This window comes from Sinohyriopsis cumingii, chromosome 18 (genome assembly GCF_028554795.1).
Source record: "Sinohyriopsis cumingii isolate HCF-2022 chromosome 18, ASM2855479v2, whole genome shotgun sequence".
NCBI classification, from domain to species: Eukaryota; Metazoa; Mollusca; class Bivalvia; order Unionida; family Unionidae; genus Sinohyriopsis; species Sinohyriopsis cumingii.
The window spans coordinates 42,738,681-42,761,882 of record NC_142978.1 but is presented as its reverse complement, the minus strand read 5'-3'; the positions used below and the strand labels follow the sequence as shown (position 1 = coordinate 42,761,882).

The following is a 23,202-nucleotide window of genomic DNA, read 5'->3' as shown; positions in this document are numbered from 1 at the left end:
ATCTTGGTGGACAGTTTGATATTCCTGTGATTCAACACATGAGAGCGGAGATATCCTAATAATTGACTGGTGCTGCTGATGCGTGCCGTTATCTCTTTGTATAGCAATCCATTGGAAGATATGATGCTTCCAAGGTACTTGAAGTGATCAACAAGCTTTCAGTTGGGTGTCTTCAGTAGACACAATCTTGGGGCGAGCTGTGGTGCCTGGGACAGGTTGGTGAAGTACCTCTGTCTTGTTCAGACTGAGAGTGAGGTGCAAAGAGTCTCCGGGCTTCCGCGAAGCAAGTAACGATGATCTGGAGATCTGCTTCTGTGTGTGCCATGAAAGCACAGTCATCTGCAAAAAGTGCTTAAAGAATAAGTTTCTCCATTATTTTGTTCTGGGCATTCAGTTGGAAAAGATTGAAGAGAGAGCCATCAAGTCTGTACTTTATGTACACACCATTCTGGAGATCAAGCATGGTTCAGGACACATGTAAAGAATAGGTTGAATAATACTGGGGCGAGAACACAACCCTGCTTCGCACCCTTAGAAATGTTGAATGACTTGAAGACATCCCTGTTGTAGAGAAGGAGTCCTGTCATGCCGTTGTGGAAAAGTCAGATCATCTTAATGAACTTTCTAGGACAGCCAAGTTGTGCTGTGATGACCCATAGTCCATCCCATTTGACCGTAAAGAAGGCCTTTGTGAGGTATATGAAGACACTGAAGAAGTTCATGTTTTGTTCAGTGCACTTTTCTTGTATATGTCTTGCTGTGAAGATCATGTCAGTTGTGATCCGATCTGGTCTGAAGCCACAGTGGGCCTTCGGCAGTATGGCTTCCGAGACATTACCGACCAGACACTTGAGAAGGACGCACACCGTAATCTTGCCTGCAGTCGACAGGAGTGATATGCCTCGATAGTTGCCGCAGTCAGCTTTGTTCAATTTGTGTTTGTATAAGGTGACAATCATTGCATCTTTGAATTCCTGTGGCACGAACTTCTCCCAAATGCTGATCAGGATGCTGTGCACTGCCTCAAGTACCTTAGGGCCAGCTGCTTTGAAGTGTTCAACGGGAATTCCATCCGCGCCTGGTGCCTTGTCAGAGCTTATTATTTTGATGGCCAGCTCAACTTCTTCCATGGTATGGGGCAAGTCCAGGTCCGAGATAGTTGACTTTGGGACAGTTGTGTCTGACGCTGCAGAATCTACGGTGGAGGGCATGTTCAGTAGGCTGGAGAAGTGTTCCTTCCACTTTTTGGTGATACTATCTTTGTCCTTGAGCGGAGTGGTCCCGTCAGAAGAGATTAGCGGGGTGCTGCAGGCTTTCAGCATTCCATTGACATCTTTCAGGGACCTGAAAAACTCTTTCGAGTAGTTGGTGTCTGCGTAATGCTGGACATCATCTGCTTTGGTTGGCAAGTACTATAGTAGGCTTATCTGTAAGACAAAGACCTGGAAAATATCCCAAGGGCACATCAGGTTAAAACAATACTTGACACATATTTATGGTTAGCAAGTACTGTAGTAGACTTAACTGTAAGATAAAGACTGGAAAGTGTGCCAAGAGCACACAAGGTTAAAACAATACTTTACACGGTATGTGAGAAAGCTTGCCAGTAGCTTCTCATGGGTCGGTGGTTCTTCCCAGGGTTTTCCCGGGTTCTTCCTCCACCATCAATACTGGCCGCCATGCATAGCCTATTGTGTACTGAAAAATGGCGTTAAACCCAACAACAACAACAACAGTACTTGACACGTAGATCCCGACAAATCAGGCCTGTCAGTAGGTAAATCTGGTGTCTTTGTACCATAAAAAGGAGCCAAAGAGCCAGCTCTTGAGGAAAATTATATATAACCTAATGCGTGTTTGTTAGCCATTTCAGAAAGATTATGTTTATTATCAAACTGACTGATGCTATTCAATTTCATATGCATTGGAGATCATTACATACATGTATTTAAGTAGCCATGACTATCATTTGCCTTCCATATTCAATAGGTTATGAGTAAGAACCCCAGCCGAGTCATACCAAAGACTTACAAAAATGGTACTAACAGCTTCCTCGCTTGGCTCTCAGCATTAAGAGGTTAGTGTTAGTACTGGTCGGTCTGGTGTCAAGATAATGTGACTGGGTGGGACATCATGCTACATGTTAAGCCTGAGCATGATGATGGTGATTTCCATTTGTCAGAATTACAAGATTTTTTTCAAAATGTTATTAGTAAATGCTTTATCCACAAATCCACAAAGCCCACAAACCACTTTTTAAAACTGTACAAGACTGGTTCTCCAACTGTTATAATATGCCATTTAAATTTTTCATGTTGCATCATGTCCCACCCAGTCACATTATCCTGACACCATGCCAACACTAACAAATTGTTCTTTATGGAAGGTATCATTTACGTAGATCTATACAAAAATTGGAAATCAAGAAAATGTTATTTGTAAAATGTTTGATCCACAGTTAAGCCCAATGTATTGTACTCTTGTGAACAAGCTTTAGTGAATGCATTAAAAGAAAAGTAGTTATTGGTTATAGTAATCATCTTTGTCTACTATTAAGCTTTCCAAGATGGAACAGTGCCTCTAATATGTTTGTAAATTTATATGTTTTCAGTTTTGAAGAAGTAGTGAGAAAGTATGTGTTCTCAATGATGGCAAGAATATCTAATAGTAAGAATTGTATCTTGAAATCTCTGTGGAACTATGACTTTCATTTAAATTCTTGTATTTCAACAGGAAGAAGAAAAAAATTACTCTTTAAATAGCATACATGACTTCATTCTTACACAGACCATTGCAGTAAACGTGCGTGTCTATAGTTGAAAACAAGATATCTGTGATCTTTTATGTTAATAATACTTTCATTTTTGATTTATATTTTAATTTAGATACATGAACTATGGACACTGAAATAAAGAATTCTGATCTTAATGGGGGGGTGGGGGCTGGGTCACCAGGGAAGAACAATCTACTTTTTTAAGCAATTTCAGCAAATGCTTGCTGTTATTTATATATATATTTATATAAGTATATATGAGCATATTTTACTCATATATATGAGTATTTCGACTCCTGGCCACACCTTCCCATTAAAACAATTAAAGCTTTTGACCAGAAAATCTGGCTAAGGGCTGTTCTTTCAGAAGCCTAGAGATCCTGTTTGGAGGACTCATTCCTACCATTGCTTCACCAGATGTAAAGGATTCTTCACACCCACTCCTGGATCAATGCCATTGACCAGGAAGCATACTGTGATTTGTCCCCAATTGGCCATTGCTAAATTTTTCAAACAGATGCAGCTTAGTCCAAGTTGCAACTGCAGATGAGACATCATATTCCTGAAATGTAAATCACCTTAGAGCCTCTTGGAGAAAGTACTTCACACTACATTCCTTTCCAAAGGAGATGGAGGTGGAAGGTGAACTGTCCTATATACTTGCACCCTCTCTTGTTGTCCTCTTAAACTTCCTCAAATGTGTTCATCCAGGCCTCATTTTGGAGACTTGGTCGGGCATCACAGACCATGGGTGGGTTCTTTCTATTGTATGCAAAGGGTTAGAAACTTCAGTTTCAGGAATCTCCCCTTCTATCAAGGACCCCCAAGTTCTTTCACTTGTCCAATCTAATAAAATTAACTGAAAAGGTACACATCCTTTTGCAGAAGGTGAAGGATCTGTTTCTCTCATTCTAATCCAAAATCATGATGGTCACCAGGAAGCACTGAAAATTTTGTATCATAATCGATCTCTCTCCATTAACCTGTTTGTTCTGGAACAACATTTCAAGATGGAAACCATTGCCTCAATCCGGAACTTAATGCATCGGTGAGATTGGACAGTCTCCATCGACCTTCAGAATGTCTTTTTGCATATCCTGAAATACCTCTTGGATTTTGCTTGGAACAGGAAGCTTTTTGTTTCTGGGTTATACTATTTGGAATCACTTCTATACCCAGAGTCTTCACCAGAGTTATGTGAGTAGTAATGTCTTACCTACAATTACTCAGAACCGGATTCTCCAGTATTTTGACTGCTGGCTAATCCACAATGTTCAGGTTCAGTCCCTGTTCCATTGATGGTTCATGGTAACTCACTTGGTCTTTTACCCAACCTCAAAAAGTTCATTATATCTGTGGACATCATTTACATGGGAATGAACTTTTTCATAAACCAGAACCTAATCTTGGTCCCATGAGATCATATAGATTGAATTCTGGCATGTCTAGAGGCTCTATGAGTAAAACATCATTGTCTGCTTGCTTTTACCTATCCCAATCGCAAATGTTGATTGCCACTGCTGATCTGGTTCACTTTGGAAGTCTCTGTATGTGCTCTTGACAATTTCTCCTTCTCACAAGGTGGAAACTACTCAGCGATTCTCTGTTAGTTCAGATTCCTCTTGGACCACATTTTCATCACCATTTGTACTGGTGGATGAACCAGGGGACAGATTCCAGACCAACATCCTCATGAATTTACCCAATCCCAACTCTTTTCTGTTTGTTGATGTGTCAGATTCTGTTTGGGGCACTCATAAAGAGCCAGAAGACATAATTCTCCAGGGTCATTGGATTCTGAACAAATTATCCCTCCACATCAACAATCTAGAAATTAAAGCTTTGTTTCTAGCTTTGCATTGGTGCATCAACAAAGTAAGATGTCGAGCTGTTGTGATCTTCTCGAAGAACATGTGTCATAGCATATTTCCAAAGTCAAGGAGGCATACATGTCCCTTCTCTTTACATGGATGTCTGGAACTGCCTGCACTGGGCCACCTTGGCAAATATCACCGTTCAAGTTTGCCACATTACAGGGAAGAGGAACACCTTACTAGACAGTCTGTCCAGGACAGGCATAACAATCCTCACTAAATAGTCTTTTCACTGCTCCTTAACGGAGTCCCTTTTCTCACTTGGGAAAAGCCTCTAGTGGACATTTTGCAACATAGCTCCACTTTGTCCCCAACAGTTGTGGTTCAGAGATCTTCTAGAGCTCTTGATAGATCAGCCGAGGTCCATACTTCACAGGAGGAATCTGCTTTTGCAAAATGGGGCCTCCTTCCTATACATCAGCCCTCATATTCAGCACCTTCACACTTGGCTCATCTTGAGTGATCTATTTACCAGAGTAAGTTTTGATCCATTTTGTCAGTAAAGTATGCAAGCCAGGAGAACCTCGTCATCCATGGTCGATGATGCCAGATGGAGAATCTTATGTGATTGGTGAAGTAGAAAACGTGTATCTTAGCTGTCCCTTTGTAACATCTGTTTCTATTTGAGAACAGAAGATGTTCAAAATTAATTGTATGCCCCTGATGGAATCAAGTGTTTTATGGTCTTTAACCACAACCCCCTATTAACCATTGAGTGAGGCTTCCTTTTCAATACCTCATACTCAAGGCTATTACTCATTTTGGCATGTACAAGAAGATGCTGCAACACTCGTGCATTATCTATTGACATATCAGATTTAATGGCAACTGTGAATCCATTTCTCTCCTTTGTCAATCTGAATTTTTAGTTAAAACTCAGTTACCTTCAGTAGCTCCATTATTTATTGAGATTCCCAGTCTCAGTCAGATTTGTTTGGGTTTTTTATTTGATGATAATGGGTGAATAGAAAATGTTTTAGGTAGAGTTTCAGTTGTTTGTAGTTTTGTTAGCAGTACACTTAGTATTGAAAGTTGAAATAATACCTGTAGTCTTGTTATTATAATCACTGTGTAATGAACTGATGGGCATAAACTTTTGGAAATCATGTCATGTGAGCCGGTCGTCTTACTTAGTTACATGATTTTGTATCTCCAAATTGGCTTTAGAGCTATATAGCAGGGCTGTAGCCGAAGGACATAGGTTGGATACCCCGTGGAGTGCCAAGAAGGTGTAAAGGAACCTGGACCCAGTCAAAAAGAAAATCAAACAATAGGCATTGCGACCAGTTAGGGATGAGAAGCTAAATCTCCAAGTGGGAGTAGCTTATCCTTTAGGCGGGAAAATGTCATTCTTATTCTTAAATGCAGAGAAACATTAGTGTGCTGCTAATTCTCGAAGGATAGAAACTTGTTGTCTGAAGTAGAGTGGAAAGCTTATATTGCAGAAGGAATTCTCGCTACATGCGAGTCCGAGAGAAGGAAATTTGAACTGGTTAAAACCAGCTTCTAAAGGTAAGACATTATCTTGGATTAGTCTTTCTCCTTGATTTGGGTAGATAGTTGAAGTTCTTAGAGTATTAAATCATAATGTTTAGTTGAATTTATTAGAAATTGAATGATGTGTACTTACATGTATCAGAGTGTAGATCGAGAATTATGGGAAATTAGGCTGAGTTGGATTTATGTGCATATGTATTTATTTGTATAATTCTATAATTCTTAGGACACATGCAGTAGGAATGGTTACTTATTAGCAATGAATAAATAGATCATTGTGTACGAACATATCAACATTTAGGTCATGTGTGTGTGTTACAAAAAATTAAGTGAGTAATAATGTTTGTACGTAGAGAGCAAAGCATGAATAAGATCACTGGAAATAGTATGTGCATAGGGCCTGGTAAAGTTGTTGCCATTAATCCGATGGGAGATCCATGAGAGAGTGATAGAAGAGTGGGTAGGGAGACAAGAGTGTATGTCACTTATATTTCTTCAGTAAGGTCCCAGGGCGCTTGTGAGAGTTGGTGCTGAGAGATTCCCAGCGTGTACTTACTGATGACACCAAGAGAATAAGAAGGAAGGAGTAGGGAGGAGGACAGAAATGAGGAAGGCAAAAGAAGCCGAGTAGACTTCCAGGTTGCACACAAGAGGCATGAAATACAGGAGGAAGGAAAAGATTTCTAGCAGATTAGTACCAGGGCCAACATACTGAAAGAGACCCTCTCACAATAGGACATTAACTTTCGTGTGACGAATTAAAGTGTATGGTGGCATTTGGTTAACCAGGCCAGTTATTGTGTCAAGATAGTATTGAACTGAAGCTTTACATTCAAGATATTATTGAAATTTGAAACTGAAGATTTATGTCCAGGAAATTATTTGAATTAATCTTTTATAGTTGATAAAATTGTTAGCTATTCAACCTTGAGTTTGTTCTATGTAACTAGAATGTTGATATTGCCGACTGGGGGTTTGGAATTCGTTAAATTTTAATGCAACCTTCTGTAGTATTAATTATAATACTATAGCAGATCTGTAGTATTATTTATAATACTATAGCAGGGATGTGACAGTTGTTATTAGTTAGGTAAATCTTTCAGTTCAGATATAAATGGTTATGTTAATTTGTAATGCCATGTCATGAATAAGCTCTTTCATGAAAGGTGTATTTAGTCAATCACTGAACTAATTTTTTATATTCATGTTTAAACAAGCGCATCCACCCCCCAAGAAAAGAATTAAATATTTTTATCCCTGTGCACTTCTTCTGCTAATTTTTTTGTAATGTATTGTCTCCCCTACACAAATGAAGATGCAGACTTAAGCTTTGGGACATGATTGGGCCGGTCTTTAAACGTGCACAGATCTTGAAAGGTTTTAATGTGACCATAAGAAGTAGGACCAAGGGCTGGGATTTTTTTTATAAAAATCTCTATACTTTAAGCATTATAGATGAAGATTAGAAAGTTGGTTTATCAAGACCAGAGCTCTAACTTGTGTAATAGATTTTGGGGCTACACTCTCTGATCGTGCCCCAAGGGTGGGCCATGTGGAAATGCTGCCTCTGGGTCACAGCTTGAAAACTGTTGAGATTTCCATAATAAAACCATATATAGGTTGCAGAAACCAGATCTGATAATATCCATTACAGACCATGGGTCATGCCCCTCAGGTTGGGAACTTTTCCCTGGGTTATAGCTTGAAAGCAGTTGAGATTTCTATTGGTTGAAAGATGTGTTGATGTAGTCCCTTGTGAATGGGAATCCAGGGTCATAACTTTGAAACTGTTGAGATCCACTGACTATAATGTATATGGGTTTTTGAAGGGCATGAAATATTTGGGTTAGGCTTCTGTGTTTTGGAAACTTGACTTTGGTTCATTACTTGGAGACTGGGTTTGAGGGGCATGAAACCTAATTAGACATATAACTTGTTCCTCTGAGGTTGGGAACTTGACTTTGGTTCATAACCTGGAAACTGCTGAGCTCCCACACTGGATGACCATGTATATATTTAATGGGTATCAGGGTATAAATGCACTTGTACATTTAATACATGTCCTGGGTCATGCTTCAGAAGTAGGGGACTTGCCCTTTGATGATAACTTTGAAACTTTCCAGATTCCTACCATATAACCATACATTATATACACAAACTGGAAAAATGCTTATAGAGTATTTAAACATTTGCCCCAAGATCAGGCCATACCATTAGTGGTATAGCTTGGAAGAGTGTTGATATGCAAATGCATATCATTTACCTCATTCTAGATTGTTTATTTTTTCAAGTCTTACTGGTGATAAACCAGGATAGCTTAAAGGATGGCATGTTATCACAAGTTTGGTGACCGACACTTGTCTTCCAACATCCATCTATCATTAGTACAAATTTATTATCACCTCCTAAATTACATGGATGATTGCCATGAAAACTTAGCACATTCACTTCAAGATATGTTTTGTCATAAATGAAGAGACATGCTCAGACATCCAGTAGTGGCCGGCTTGAAAAATCTTGTTCAGTAGAATGTATGTGTACTGATATATAATGACTAAAAGAATGTCTTTTAGGCCATGCTCTTGATAATTTTTTTGGTCATTGTTGAGATATTCATGGTGTTTTGAGTGTGTGCACCTTAATTACCTTTGTCAAGGAATTATCAATTTTCTGGGCTTGAGGTTATAGTGGTATGGCATTGAGGTTTTAGCAGTATGGCATTGAGGTTATAGCCATATGGCATTGAGGTTATAGTGGTATGGCATTGAGGTTTTAGCAGTATGGCATTGAGATTATAGCAGTATGGGCTTGAGGTTATAACAGTATGGGCTTGAGGTTATAGCAATATGGGGTTGAGAATGCACAGAGAAGGGCATGCATACATGCTGCTTTTCAAAAGATTTCTGTTTTAAAATAACTTTCTGTAAGTTCAGTACAACAAAAACTTTGAATCCAAAGAAGTCTTCAGATGAATATTTTTAGGAAACAGGCTAAGAATATGGGAAGTATTTTAAATGGGAACTTTATTGAAAGTGAAACATGACTCATACAGTAGAAATTATTCCTTTTGCACATGTCCTGCATGAACTTGGGGAGTGACACAATCTTAATTTCTATAAATAACCAGATGAAAAATGTTTTGACATCTAAAACAACCCCCATACCTGGTCAAATTTTTCAGGAATATTTTTGGGCAAGTTTTGTTTTCAATGACATTCGTAGCAACTATTAAACCTGCAAAGAAACAAATTAAAACATATTTATCACATCTCATAAAATAAAATACACAGGTAAAATTTTGGTTAAAAAATCGGAGGAATTATTTATCATGATATTATGTACCAAAGAATGTGTTTCTTGGTGATGATAGCAGCCAGGTGAGAAATGACATTTTGATATTCTAAACATTTGTCTTCTTTAATGTTGCCAAACTTTAGGAAATGTCTCATTCCATATGATATGTTCTAGTTGCTGCTGTTTCTTATAGGTTCCATAGCAACTTTTTGTTTTTACTTTGGGTAGTTCGAAAACAATGTACCTTTTGTAAACTTACTATTATAGCAACTAGCAAGTTTATAATATGATATTCAGATATCCTAAATGAAAGCTATGGGAATCTAATATCCAATATGGCCACCATGGTGTCCATATTGAAAATCTTGGTCATAGCATGGTGGGGTTTTCACCAAATTACATATGATATGTAGTTGGTTCTAAATGAGTGTGGAGAAGATCTTACATCCCATACATCCATTGCTGCATATTCAGATGGGTTGACATACATCAATAGACTAACTCTAGACACACAAAAAATGTGTGTTTCTAGTCAGGTGACCATCCCTCTTTCTCAATGCAGACCCTAGCATAGAGAGAAAAAATCACATTAAATATGTATCATGTTTGGAGAAAGAAAAAATAATATAAACCATCCTGCTTACCCTAGTTTTAAAACCAGTGCAATAGGAAACATGCACATACACTTTTTGGGCCTTTGTGTTACTCTGCATGTAAACAGAAAATTTGCCTCTATTATTTTATCGGTAACACATTATTGTAGTATAAATTTCATATTTTTGGGGGACAACTAAAAAATATTAATGTTTGCAGCCCAAAAAAACTGAAAATAAAATTTATCCAGGAGGAAAAATTTCCATGATTAATGTTTCTAATAGATTCATTAAAATTTTCTATTTTAACAGAATTCCTTGACAACTAGATTAGTAGACATTGATTCCCCTGGGAGAAGTGGAGCTCGAATGCTGATGTCACAGGATTATCGCTTCTTCATCAAAACCCTAGTCAGTGAGGAGGTGGAGCAAATGCATCACCTTCTTAAACAGTATCATCAGGTAAAATCATATTTGAATCTTGAGGCTTTTTTATATTGGTATAAATATGCACACCATTTATTTTTATATTTTTATGCCATTATGAATGTGGAAGGACTTGCAGTGTTACTCTTGTTTTTCAACCATCTTGTTACGATTGCTTTTAGGCCAGTTTCTCGGGTATTTTACTTGAAGTGACAGAGTTTAGTGCATTGGTTTGTCTTCAAAATTCAGCTGGTACTCATTATCAGTTAACAAATTCTCCATATATATATATATATATATATATATATATATATATATATATACATATATATATATACACCCACATACACAAGCCTATATAATATCGTGGCAAGCAGTTCTGTATGTTGATTTACACACTACATGATAACCTGTATTTTGTAATTATAAATATTTCAGACAAGTTTTCTTGCCACTCCATTTTTTACCCCTGTTTTCATGTAATAACTTCATTTGGGTTTTATGTTTTGTTGCTACTTAAGTCAATCCCAGCTGCATGAAACAACAATGTAATTCAAAACCCCAGCAGCATCAAGCATTAATGCAGTCCAAAAAACAGTGCACCAGTTGCAACAATGGGTTGTGATAACACAGCACCCACTTAACTGGAAGAAAGCTAGTGTCACATGATCCAAAAAGTAGCGGCAACACCAGCGACAGATGTATATTGTAACATGTCGAGGGTCAAGGCTAAATAAAATGGAATAGCTGGACAGCTCACACCTTTTTCAGTTACTAGATCTCTCCAGTGTATTGTAGTGTCAAAGAAATGGTGTGTTCACCACAGAAGTTCTTATTTAGATCATAAAAGCACTAAACAAAACAAATATAAATAGTCAACACAGTTTATTATAAGACTTCCAGGCTTATATGTTTTCTCACAAAATTTAGTGCTTAAAATGGTGAAATATATTTGCAAATATGCAGAGCAGATGTTTGATAAAACATGTTGAAAGGACAACAATAGTTTCAGTGGTAAATTGCATATGAAAATCAGCATAAATGTTCCATTTGTCCTAATTCACATGATCTCTGACTTATATAATCCCAAGTCCCAAACTAATCTTGCACAAAAAAATAAGTTAATAGTTATCAAAATTTGTTCATTTGACATACCGAAGTGGTAATGATTTTGTGCGTCCAATCAAGGTTTAGAACCAGACCTGGGTTTGTGTTTTATAGTCAAATGGTAAATTATAAAATATCTTAGAGACACAGTCTGGAACTGGATGCTAGTATGTCGCATTTGTTGGCTGAGACTGTCGTTTTGTGTGATACAGAGTGGAACTGGATGTCAATAGTGTCTTGCATGGGTTGAATGCGACTTTTTGTGGTGTTTTTTAGTAACAAAGTGTGTCTTTGTGTCGGGTTTGTTATTTCAACATCTAAATGATGCAACAACCACTACAGAATGGATGGAAATTTGTGATTTCAAAATGATGCATGTAATTGAGTAGGAAATTTGATAATGCCAATCTAGTCTACCTTGCTGTTGTATTGATGCTTGAAATTATCAGTTGAGATGACAAGAGACTTTTTGCTCTGTTTTCTTGGTCTTGAGACCTTTACTGGAGTCCAGTAGAACCACAACTGCCAAAATGGCAGATCTTACCCCTATTTATAGGTTTTGGGAACACACTTGGGAAATTCATGACAAAGTTTTCATGAATATGACTAAATATGAAAGAATTCAGAAAGATTAACCTGAGCACCTCCTAGTGGAAAGCCGAGCACCCAATACACACAGTAGTAAAATTGGCACACAATTTCAGACATCAAAAATAGCAATTAATTCACAATAAATTTTACAAAGATTCAATTTTGATGATGAACAGTTTCATCACACTGGTGACGAAAAATTATGAACTTAAATGAGTATTACCTTAATCCTGGAGAAAAATGGATACAGTTACCTATTTCTCTCCGAATAGAAGGTAAGTGAAAACAGTTAACACTCCTATCATATACACACTGGGCTTCAGAAATCTTTCCACAGATGATGAATATCTAAACAAATCATTTTTATATGATTTACATATTATATCAAATTACTTTTCTTGTGCAAGGGTCATATACCAAAAACTGTTACTACAGTTATTATTATTTTCATTGGAAACAGAGGTACAACTTTCCAACATGAAAGGAATGTTAACAATAAAAGGAGATTATAAATTATCCCAAACATTAATGATATGTGCAAATGTACTTTATAAAAATATAAGTTGACAAGTAGTCACGATTGTTATACACTGACATTACATGGTGATAAGTTGAAAAAAATGATTATATAAGACCAATCCATCTGAGGAGTTATAAAGATCAAGCAACCAGTAATTAACCAGGGGTGAGTAGACCACCTTAGCAGACAGGAGAAAACGCCTCGACATCCTGTTGGGTCAAACCTTCCATAAATCAGATATTGCATAAACATGAATTAAAATGTTTTGAGGACGATCACTCATCACCATTTGATTCAGAAGTCATTTTGACATTATTTTGACAGACAAGATTATATTCTCATGTTGATCACTTTTGATGACATTGTTTTCTTTTTTCTTTTCCAGTATATTGTTGAAAATCGTGCTGAAACCAGACTGCCTCAGTATTTAGGAATGTATCGAGTCACTGTTAATGATGTTGAGACTTATCTCATAGTCATGAAGAATGTCTTCAGCCCTCGATTGCCAATTCATAAAAAGTATGATTTAAAGGTAAGATTTAAGCCCTCAATTGCCAGTTCATAAAAAGTATGATTTGAAGGTAAGATTTAAGCCTTCAATTGCCAATTCATAAAAAGTATGATTTGAAGGTAAGATTTAAGCCTTCAGTTGCCAATTCATAAAAAGTATGATTTTAAAGGTAAGGTTTAAGCCCTCAATTGCCAATTCATAAAAAGTATGATTTAAAGGTATGGTTTACAAGCAGAGATTGCACAGTGAGCAATGATAATTTGATCTGATGTTCACAGCCACTTGAGGTATAACAAATGTTGTGTTATGAGCCTGGAAACCATAGTCTGTCTTCCAGATATTGGAAGGAAGAGTAGAGCTAAGCTCAACTCCCTTTATCAGATGTTAAGTACATTGCAAATGTACTTAAACAGATTTCATTGTATAAAAGAAAACTAATTATCCATGTAATAATTGATTAAAGCAATCACATTTATTTATTGAAAGGGAGACGGACAGATGTAATCAATCAAAGATGATGATCAGAAAATATAACAAATTTGGGATCTTCTCATATAATCAACTTTATCTTTGTAACTTCTGATGTCCATTTAAAAATCACAATCAACAAATTTCACAAGAATGAAGATAGAGAATTGTAACAAATTGTATAGTCTTCTAAAAGAAATATGTGACACTACAATGACACTGAAAAATCCGCTTTAAAAAATGTTTATAATATTTAGCAAAACTACTAAGAAAGCCTCTGTACTTACACTTAACAATAAGAATACAATATTGATAAAAATCCAAACATGGAGAAAAAAATCCCCCAAATTAACTACAGTTATCACTAACACAATTATCAAAATAAATACCATTATCTAAAAAACTAGTCGATAGATTTGAGAACAACTGCTGAATTTAATTGTTCTGTTATTCCCTTGCTAGTAAATGGACATGTTCCAATTTTTCTTTCATATCATGGTATATATTTGTTTTTCATTTCACTCCATTTGGATTTGGATTTCTTCTGTCATTCCATTTTTTTTTTTATCAACTTTTGGCAATAGTGACATTGTACTGTTCTCCCTGTAACTTGTTATATCCAACATGACCACTATAATCTTGAATTATGTATTGGAATCTCCATTCAGGTTACTAGTTTTTGTTGGAAACACAAGAAGTTTCAACATCTTTAGATACATGCTAAATGTATTTAACATGAATACATACTCTTAGGAAATTGGTAAATGAAAGAGGCTAACAGTGTATAAGAGAAGCAGGGCATATTTCATACCAAACTTAAGCTGATTGGAATAAACCAAAGAAAATGTGTGGAGCATGAAAATTCCATTGCCCTGTAATGTAAGTCACAGAGAGAACAGGGACACTTACATCCAGTTTAACCCAGCTCATAGGCTTCTCCCATGTGTAGGGTTAAATTGGATAATACTTGTACAGTGTGGGTTGAACTGTTATGTTGTATGACACTGTAGGTTGAAATGTATGACAGTACACTGTATGTGTTGAATTAGTCTATTTTGTAACAGAATGGGTTGAATTGGTCTACTTTGTGACAGTATGGGTTGAATAAGGCTATTTTGATAGTATGGGTTGAATTGGTCTATTGTATTACAGTATGGGTTGAATTGGTCTACTTTATGACAGTATGGGTTGAATTGGGCAATTTTATGAGGAGAGATTGGACATAAACTGACATATTTGCAAATTCTGACTCTTTTTCACTAAGCTGATTTAAAAGCACAATAGTAATATGAGAGAAAATGAAAAATTCAGTGAAACATTTGAGACCTTTAAAATTGTTAGTGATTTACAATCAGTCATAAATGGGTGATATAGGCTTTGTGTTGTGAAAATCTATATAATCTCAGGCAATAAAAAATCAGTAAAAATTTAATTTTAAATATTCATCCAGTAATTATTACACTTGCACCTCTGTAGAGATATATAAAAAATCTTGGTATTCATTCATATGCCTGGCATAATTTCATCAGCACAGCTAATACAGCCATTTTTGATGGATTGCCATAAAACTTGGTCAAATAGTGTTCATCACCTGAAGATATTCATATTAGTAAATCACATAGCATTTGCCATATTTTGTTAGAATAATTACCCTTTTTCTCCTTTAGCTTAATGCATGCATTATATGACAGTCTTACTAGCACAACTAGTTTAACAATCTTTTGACGGATTGCCATAAAATTTGGTAAATATTATGTTCACCACCTCAAGATATACATTGAGAGATCACTTTTATCTTACAATTTTTGTGAGTTACTGTTCTTAATGTGCTAAAGCTGAATTCACTTAAAGACAGAATCTTGTGGATGCAGCTTGTTTTGATTAGGAGTTGCTGTGCGACTTGGTACATAGTATGGTCACCATTTAAAGATGTACATGTTGACAGAGCATTTTTGGAATTATTTGCCCTTCTTGACTTACAGCCAAATGCAATGTGTGGCAGAGTTGTGTGTGATAGCAACTACTCTTGCAGGTTTTAGTGGATTGCTGTGAGACTTGATACATTTTATTTCAGTCATGCAGGTTTTAGTGGATTGCTGTGAGACTTGATACATTTTATTTCAGTCATGCAGGTTTTAGTGGATTGCTGTGAGACTTGATACATTTTATTTCAGTCATGCAGGTTTTAGTGGATTGCTGTGAGACTTGATACATTTTATTTCAGTCGTGCAGGTTTTAGTGGATTGCTGTGAGACTTGATACATTTTATTTCAGTCATCCAGGTTTTAGTGGATTGCTGTGAGACTTGATATATTTTATTTCAGTCATGATCAGATGATACACATGTTGACCTGTCATTGTGCTTGTGCTGTTGTCTTGGAATTATTCTCATTGTTTTGATTATAGACTCATCTTCATCATGTATTAGGGGTTGTGTGCAGGAGAGGCGAGGTTATTTTAATGTGAGCACATTGCTTACCACTCCTTTAGTTTCCTGTATTTTGTAGGTATTAAACCTTACATGGAGACAGACATTTAACTAAGATCAGTGCAATAAAAGGCACATCAACCTATAAATGTGTTATAGTGATTTGGATTGCTTGGACAATTAGCTGTTTAAAAATAGACATTTGTGGTGGTGGGGGGGGAGTTTCCTCAGTGATCATCATTAGGGTTCTTTCTTTGGGCTACTGAATTTAGTTGGGGCAGTAGTTTCTTCATCAGTTAGCCCATCTGGCTACCATCTTATTTTAAAATTTGTTGCTCCATGTACACATATCTGGTAGTAGCAAAATATTAGGTTAAGTATTTTGAAGAATGTCAGGAGAATTATTGTATTCCAACAAGTTATTTTTTAAAATAATTAAAAGTTTCTGAAAGATTACCCAATTTGCAAGTTTTTCTTTATTATGTAAACAGAATGTATGCAGAGATATTCATAACCTTGCTGTTTGTTCAACAAGCAGGCTGAAACATACGTTTAAGCTTGCATCTTTCACAAAATGAAGCGACCTCATTTCTAATTTTGGTGTGTGATATGTATGGATATATGCCTTACTATATTTTAATATAGTTATAGTACTGGTTTAGTTTATACTATCGCATTGTTGCAGTCAATTCCACCTTTCTTAATCTTTGTCTTTTTCTGTTTTTTTCAGGGATCAACTGTTGATAGGCATGCCAGTGACAAAGAAAAGGTTTGGCCATTAAGCAGTTTTTAGCCAATCTTACTATAAGCCACTGAGCTTATCTGTATTGTCCTTTCTTCTCTGACCATCATGCATCTAATGTTCACGATTGCTTTTACAGATTCTTCTAAAAAGCACTCAGCAAAATTTGGCTATATTTGGCATCAAGGTCTCCCAGGTTTATTTGAATGATTCTTGTCTGCCATCAAATATGGCCACCATTACTAAAAATAGAAGGGGCTCCGAGTGGCCGAGTGGTCTACAGCACTCACCGTTCCGGATCACTGCCATCTCACCTCTGTCTGCGTGGGTTCGAGTCCAAGGCTCGGCTAGCGTGGGTACGTGGGAAAGCCTGCCAGTAGCTTCTCGTGGGTCGGTGGTTCTTCCCTGGGTTTTCCAGGGTTCTTCCTCCACCAGTTATACTGGCCGCCATGTATAGCCTATCTTGTGCTGAAAAATGGCGTTAAGCCCTAGAACAACAACAACAACAACAACAACAACTAAAAATAGAAGAGCCTCTTCTTAAACACTACTCATCATAAATACTCAAATTTAAAAGAAAGCATACTGGTGGTAAAGCTCCACAAATTTGTTCAAATGATGCCAATCCACCATCATATTTTTGGCCATCATGACCCAATATAAGACCACCACTCCAGTGGCCTAGTGGTTAGAGCATCTGCCTCAAATGCAGGAGGTCATGGGTTCGATCCCTGCCCGAGTCATACAGAAGACTTACAAAAATGGTACTAACAGCTGCCTCACTTGGCACTCAGCATTAAGAGATTAGTGTTAGGACTGGTCGGCCTGGTGACATGATAATGTGACTGGGTTTGACATCATATTACATGTCTGTGGCATGATGCCCCAGTGCAAGACATCACTATAAACTGTCACACTGCAGACATTGTAGCTATATATCTGAAAATTTGTTAAAGCTATGTTAAAAATCCAAATCACAAACACATACACATCAAATATAAGAGCCATTGAAATTCTGGAATTGCTGACACATACCATCATGTACATACATAATGCTCAAACAGAAATTCTACACAGCACATATATAGACTTCTCACCCATGTGACAGAGAAATCTACTTGTTATGCTGACCTTACTTTTTCTGTCTCAGTCTAGTCATCTCATTCCAGTTGTCTCAGTCAAGGTGTCCACATGCTCAGAACTACTTTTTTTATAAAAAGCCCTTGTTGTCTCCTGCTGTGCCTGACGTAGTTGTACTAAAATCAAACAACAACAACAGCAACAAATATATAACAAAAACATAGTACAGTTAACTGAAGTTAAATCCATCTTTGAGAACACACCATACAAAAACATTTCGAGAGAGACAAAGACAATCGCCTAGCTCAGTACATTTTTAAATCAGCGTCATTAAATGTAGCTGAAGCTACCTAACTAGTTATAAATACTTCGTGTGAAACAAATTATATACTGTTAGCTACATTTAATGATGCTGACCTGAAAATGACTGTGCCACAGATAGGATAAAATTCTCAGTGCTGTGTAAAATGAACAATATAACAGAAAACACTGATCCATGCATATAGACTATAGACCTATACACTTCATAGCCTTCCATCTCTCTTAACAACTACGGAAAACTTGGTAACAGCCAGAAAAGTGTTATATAAAACATGTCTTTTTCTAATTTTGTTAAGCATCTCCATTGTGCCCTGGTGTACCTACAATATTTAATGACAAATAATACACTTACCAGCCAGAAGGAATCATTTATCTGTCAGCACATTAATCCATAAGCAAATTTCACTTTAGCACTTGTCATATTTCCAGGACAGAAAAATAAATGTTCAAAGAATCCGTGAACTTGAAAGTTTAGCACATGGTTATCTACTAGAGTCCGTTTTTGGAGGGTCTGTTATACATGGGGGTAATTTTACAATCAATATTAAGGACAACACAAGTATGTCACACACAGTTTCACCTCCTCCAAAGAAAAGAATAGTTGTATACGATAGTGACAGAGATCTCTAATTACACATGAATAATCTAAAGAAAGATGTTATGCTTCGTTACAGCTTGTACTAAGTATAACTACAATACAGCTGAGTAGCCAATATCGTTTTATTATTTACAATATAACTTTTCAAAATTGGAACTGATGAAAATAAAACGGTTTCTTGTAATAAATATTAATTACTTATTGTCAATTTCATATACCATCCATATATTAAATGTGATAATACCTCATTATTATGTGACGTTTTATGTTGTTATTTGTCTTTGCTCACGCGTATAAACTGTGTACTTCGGACGCAATAGTCACACCACAGCCCTCATTAACATATTTATATACATGCGCCGCATGTAAATGTGTACATGAATGCTAGTGCAGAATTCTTTTTACTTTAAAGGAAAATATTGGGCGAGAAAAATAATTTATGTTGGGTTTTGGACCGAGACAAGGAAATCACAGTCGCAGGTTTACATTATATGTCTCGTAGGGAGACAAATAATATAAACCCTTAACTGAGATTTCCTTGTCTCGGTCCAAACCCCAACATAGATTCTATATATACCACACCATAGAAGTCACAGTACACAAATCATAAAATAAGCCAAACATTAAATATGCTTAAAAAAATGAACACATAAATTCCACAAAAATTAGTATTTTAATTAAAGCCTTAAGTGAAAAGCTAGAACTTCCAAAGTAGCCTGTTATGCATTAAAGAAAGCAAGTTGAAAACAAATTGGCTACAAAACTGATGAAATGTTATCAGATGAGCAAATGATTTTATAAGTATGAGCCTGCCTACAGGCTTGGGAATGTAAAATGGGCCCCGATTCACCTGGTATCCTACAGGCTTGGGAATGTAAAATGAACCTCGATTCACCTGGTATCCTACAGGCTTGGGCATGTAAAATGGGCCTCGATTCACCTGGTATCCTACAGGCTTGGGAATGTAAAATGGGCCTCGATTCATCTGGTATCCTACAGGCTTGGGAATGTAAAATGAGCCCCAATTCACCTGGTATCCTACAGGCTTGGGAATGTAAAATGGGCCCCGATTCACCTGGTATCCTACAGGCTTGGAAATGTAAAATGGACCCTGATTCACCTGGTATCCTACAGGCTTGGGAATGTAAAAATCCTTCATATCTACCATCAGTATCATTGTGTATAGATTTTTAGAGCCCTAAACTGGAGGTTTTCTAATTCTCTGTATTTACCACATAATTTCCATGCGGGCTGATGGAAATTGACGTTTATCAAAACAAATGCATGGATACATTGCCTTACTTCCTTCCAAAGAGAGGTATTTAAACATTTAAGAACATTAATTTCTTGCAGGGCCTTTTTGCAAATACTGCTGACATGCATACCAAAATTTAGTAAGTTGTCAATATCAGCACTACGGAATTTTACAGGTTCCTCTGCATGCATTGATGTCCAAAATGAAAACTATATTTCTTTTTTTGTCTGCTGCCCAATCGCTATTGCCTGGAATTTGTGAGACTAGAATGCATATATATCATATGTTCCAAACTGACTTTTTCTAAGAATGCATTAAATATCTCGTAAGTTTTACATGCATGGGAAAGTGTTAGCATCTGCATAAAGCAAAAATCTTTGTATTAAAGTAAAAACTCTAAATAGTTTAAATATTGAAAAATTATCAGGATGAGAGGGGGGATTTGGAATATGTGGTAAAAAGTATGGGTTTTTTATGGCATGCTGTTACAGTTACTAAGGCTGATATTGAAGTTTTTTCTTTTACTTGCAGAGCAAAGATCTGCCAACATATAAGGATAATGATTTCTTAAATGATGGTGCCAGAATACACATAGGTCCCATAGAAAAAGAAAAGCTGTTGGCAACACTTGGTAGAGATGTTGAGGTTAGTATTTTGTCCAGTTTCATCATGGCAGTTTTATGGAGTAATGTAGAATTTACAATTAATAATAAATGTCTGATATGTGTATTGTTCTCAAGCCTTCCATATTGAAGGCTTGTTATAGCAATCATTTTGGCATTTATCTGTATGCATGTTCACCCTTTCCATCTGTAGTCCAGATTAACCGAAATGTTAAAGTCTTTTACATTTATAAATGACTTTTCTGGCTAAATAAATGTCTGTATTATCAAAGGTCAGATGTGGGCTCAATATACAGGCCAGATCAGTTTCTTTTTCTTTGATTTCATAATGGTTATTTGTTGGCGGTGCTGCATCAGTACAAACTAATGACTTGTATTTATTTATTTCTTTATTTAAGAAGGCCGTTGATCTTCATGCAGGGCATTCAGAATGAGCTTTAAAAGCAGTATTACATCACCAGCTATTTTAATCTTGCTGTCTCTCTTCCTGGTGCAAGTCCCCAGTCCAAGGTGAAAATTCCTATGGATGAGTTTTCCATGGCCCCATTTGCTGGCAAACAGGGCAGACCATAGACCCTCTTGTTCTTCCCTTTAGCTTTGATGTTGGTGAAAAGAGAAGGGGTTTCACTCATATTCCTTCTCCATCAAACAGTAATTTCCATGCTACTTCTCACAGTGCAGATGGCAAATTGAGGATTGTCAGTGCACTTAGTGAGTTTAAGGAGACAACAATTGATTTGGTGCCTTCTCTCCAGTTAATGTCCTCATCTCCATCCCATGTGGGGCTAGTAATGGAAAATGGTGTCATTCAGACTTTTGACAAGACAGTAAATGAAGTTTGCTGACTTCTACCCCTCCTCACCACTCCATGCGATTTTAAGTTTCAACCAATCTGGATATGTGAGAAAGCATGCTCATAGCTTCCCATGGGTTGTTGGTTCCATCTGGGGTCTTCCAAGATCTTTTCCTGTACAAAGTAGCTGTCATTTGCTGAAAATGGCATGAAACCCCACAAAAAAACTGACAACCTTCCAGTTGTTGTCAAACGAAAGAATTCTTTCTAGTTTGAAGACACCCTCAGAGACACAAGAAAGTTTATCTTTTGTTACCACACATTTGATGCTGGTAAAGAGTATTGATCTGAGACTGGCACAAGACCAAGAGGCAGGCAGGCAGTAGAAGGGTTGGTCAGTTCCCTCTGCCAGGCTGCAACCATCAGTGAGGATTTTAGAAGGTTTACTCACCCGTTTGGCCATTTGGGACCGTCTCAGGTGGGTATGGTAACCTTGACTGACCAAACTTACAACACATTAGGCTATCAGTATTTGGGCATGCACTTCGTCACTATGACCTAAAACATGGCCTTCTTTACCCTTCTGTAAGATGTCTTTGTCTCTGGCTGCCTTACAAATATTAAAGCTTTAGCCGAAACTATAGCTTTGATGTCAATGGCACTTTTGGTGGAGTTACAACATCTTTGTAGGATGTCAACCTCATTCCAGATTCTTAAGGTCATGCTCTACCACAGCAACAACCTTCATGGGCAGGATGTGAAATCTTGTAAAGTGAGTTAACCTTGATGGTGGCATAAGCAGTACCTGGTTTTAGCATCATTTATGGGTTCAGCTAAGTTGGCAAAGAAATTTCCTCATCCAAAGATGATTTTATAACTAATTTGTATTAGGTAATGCTTATCTGCTACTGTAGTATCATTTATTTTTGTACGGCTCAATTTTGTGCTTTTTTATATCAGTAAAGGCATTTTTGTGGGTACTTCAGTTCATGGTTTTGCCTGTCAAAGTTTGCATATTAGTAGGTATTTAATTTCATGGTTTAACCTCTACAAATACCCAAAATAAAGAATACAAAAGAAAAAAACTATGCTGATGCAAATGGGGGTCACTTTAATATTTACAACAATACTACCACCTCTGTGAGCACAATTCAAAGACCTGGCAAGTTCAATACCTACACCATGTTTTCGACATATTTAAATGACTACAGTGATCTGACATCCAGTATGGCCACCATAGCTGCTAGCTTGAAAATCTTGTTATCACTACTCCTCAGCAGAAATCTATCATTATGGGGTTTCACCAGATGATGTTTAAGGATATCCGACTGCTTCTAATCTAAAACCATCCTGATATGAAATCCAACATCACTGCTATGATGGCTATTTTGAATATCACATTATTGCTACTCCTAAATGGATGGTCATATTGTCAAGGTTTTTCTTAACCAAAAGACTGAACAATATTTAGAAAATTCTACTGGTTTGACATCCAGCATGACTACCATGACAGTTCTCTTGAAAATCTTTCCTTCACTTCTCATCCTGATTGTATTCTTATATTCGCATTGAGTTTTCATCAGAAGGCTTCTAATGTCTAGTTGGTCCTAAAGGAAAATCATGCCAATCTTGCATCCAATATTGCTTCTTCAGTTGCTGCTTTGCAATTCCTCTTCTTACTCAAAAACTTTACAGTGACAGCTTCGAC

General features: G+C 36.8%; 1 protein-coding gene across 2 annotated transcripts in view; it reads left to right on the top strand.

The window, feature by feature from the left end:
• The window catches only part of LOC149776496 (phosphatidylinositol 5-phosphate 4-kinase type-2 alpha-like), an 86,244-nt gene that overhangs the window by 40,081 nt on the left and 22,961 nt on the right, over positions 1-23,202 (top strand). For both annotated transcript variants that reach the window (XR_016416050.1, XM_089940930.1), the window contains exons 4-7: positions 10,344-10,493; positions 13,061-13,207; positions 16,813-16,851; positions 20,610-20,723. Coding sequence is in view for 1 of the 2 variants with exons in the window: in XM_089940930.1 (XP_089797056.1) it covers positions 10,344-10,493; positions 13,061-13,207; positions 16,813-16,851; positions 20,610-20,723 (450 nt within the window). In the remaining variant the exon portion in view is untranslated. The remainder of the gene's footprint in view (positions 1-10,343; positions 10,494-13,060; positions 13,208-16,812; positions 16,852-20,609; positions 20,724-23,202) is intronic.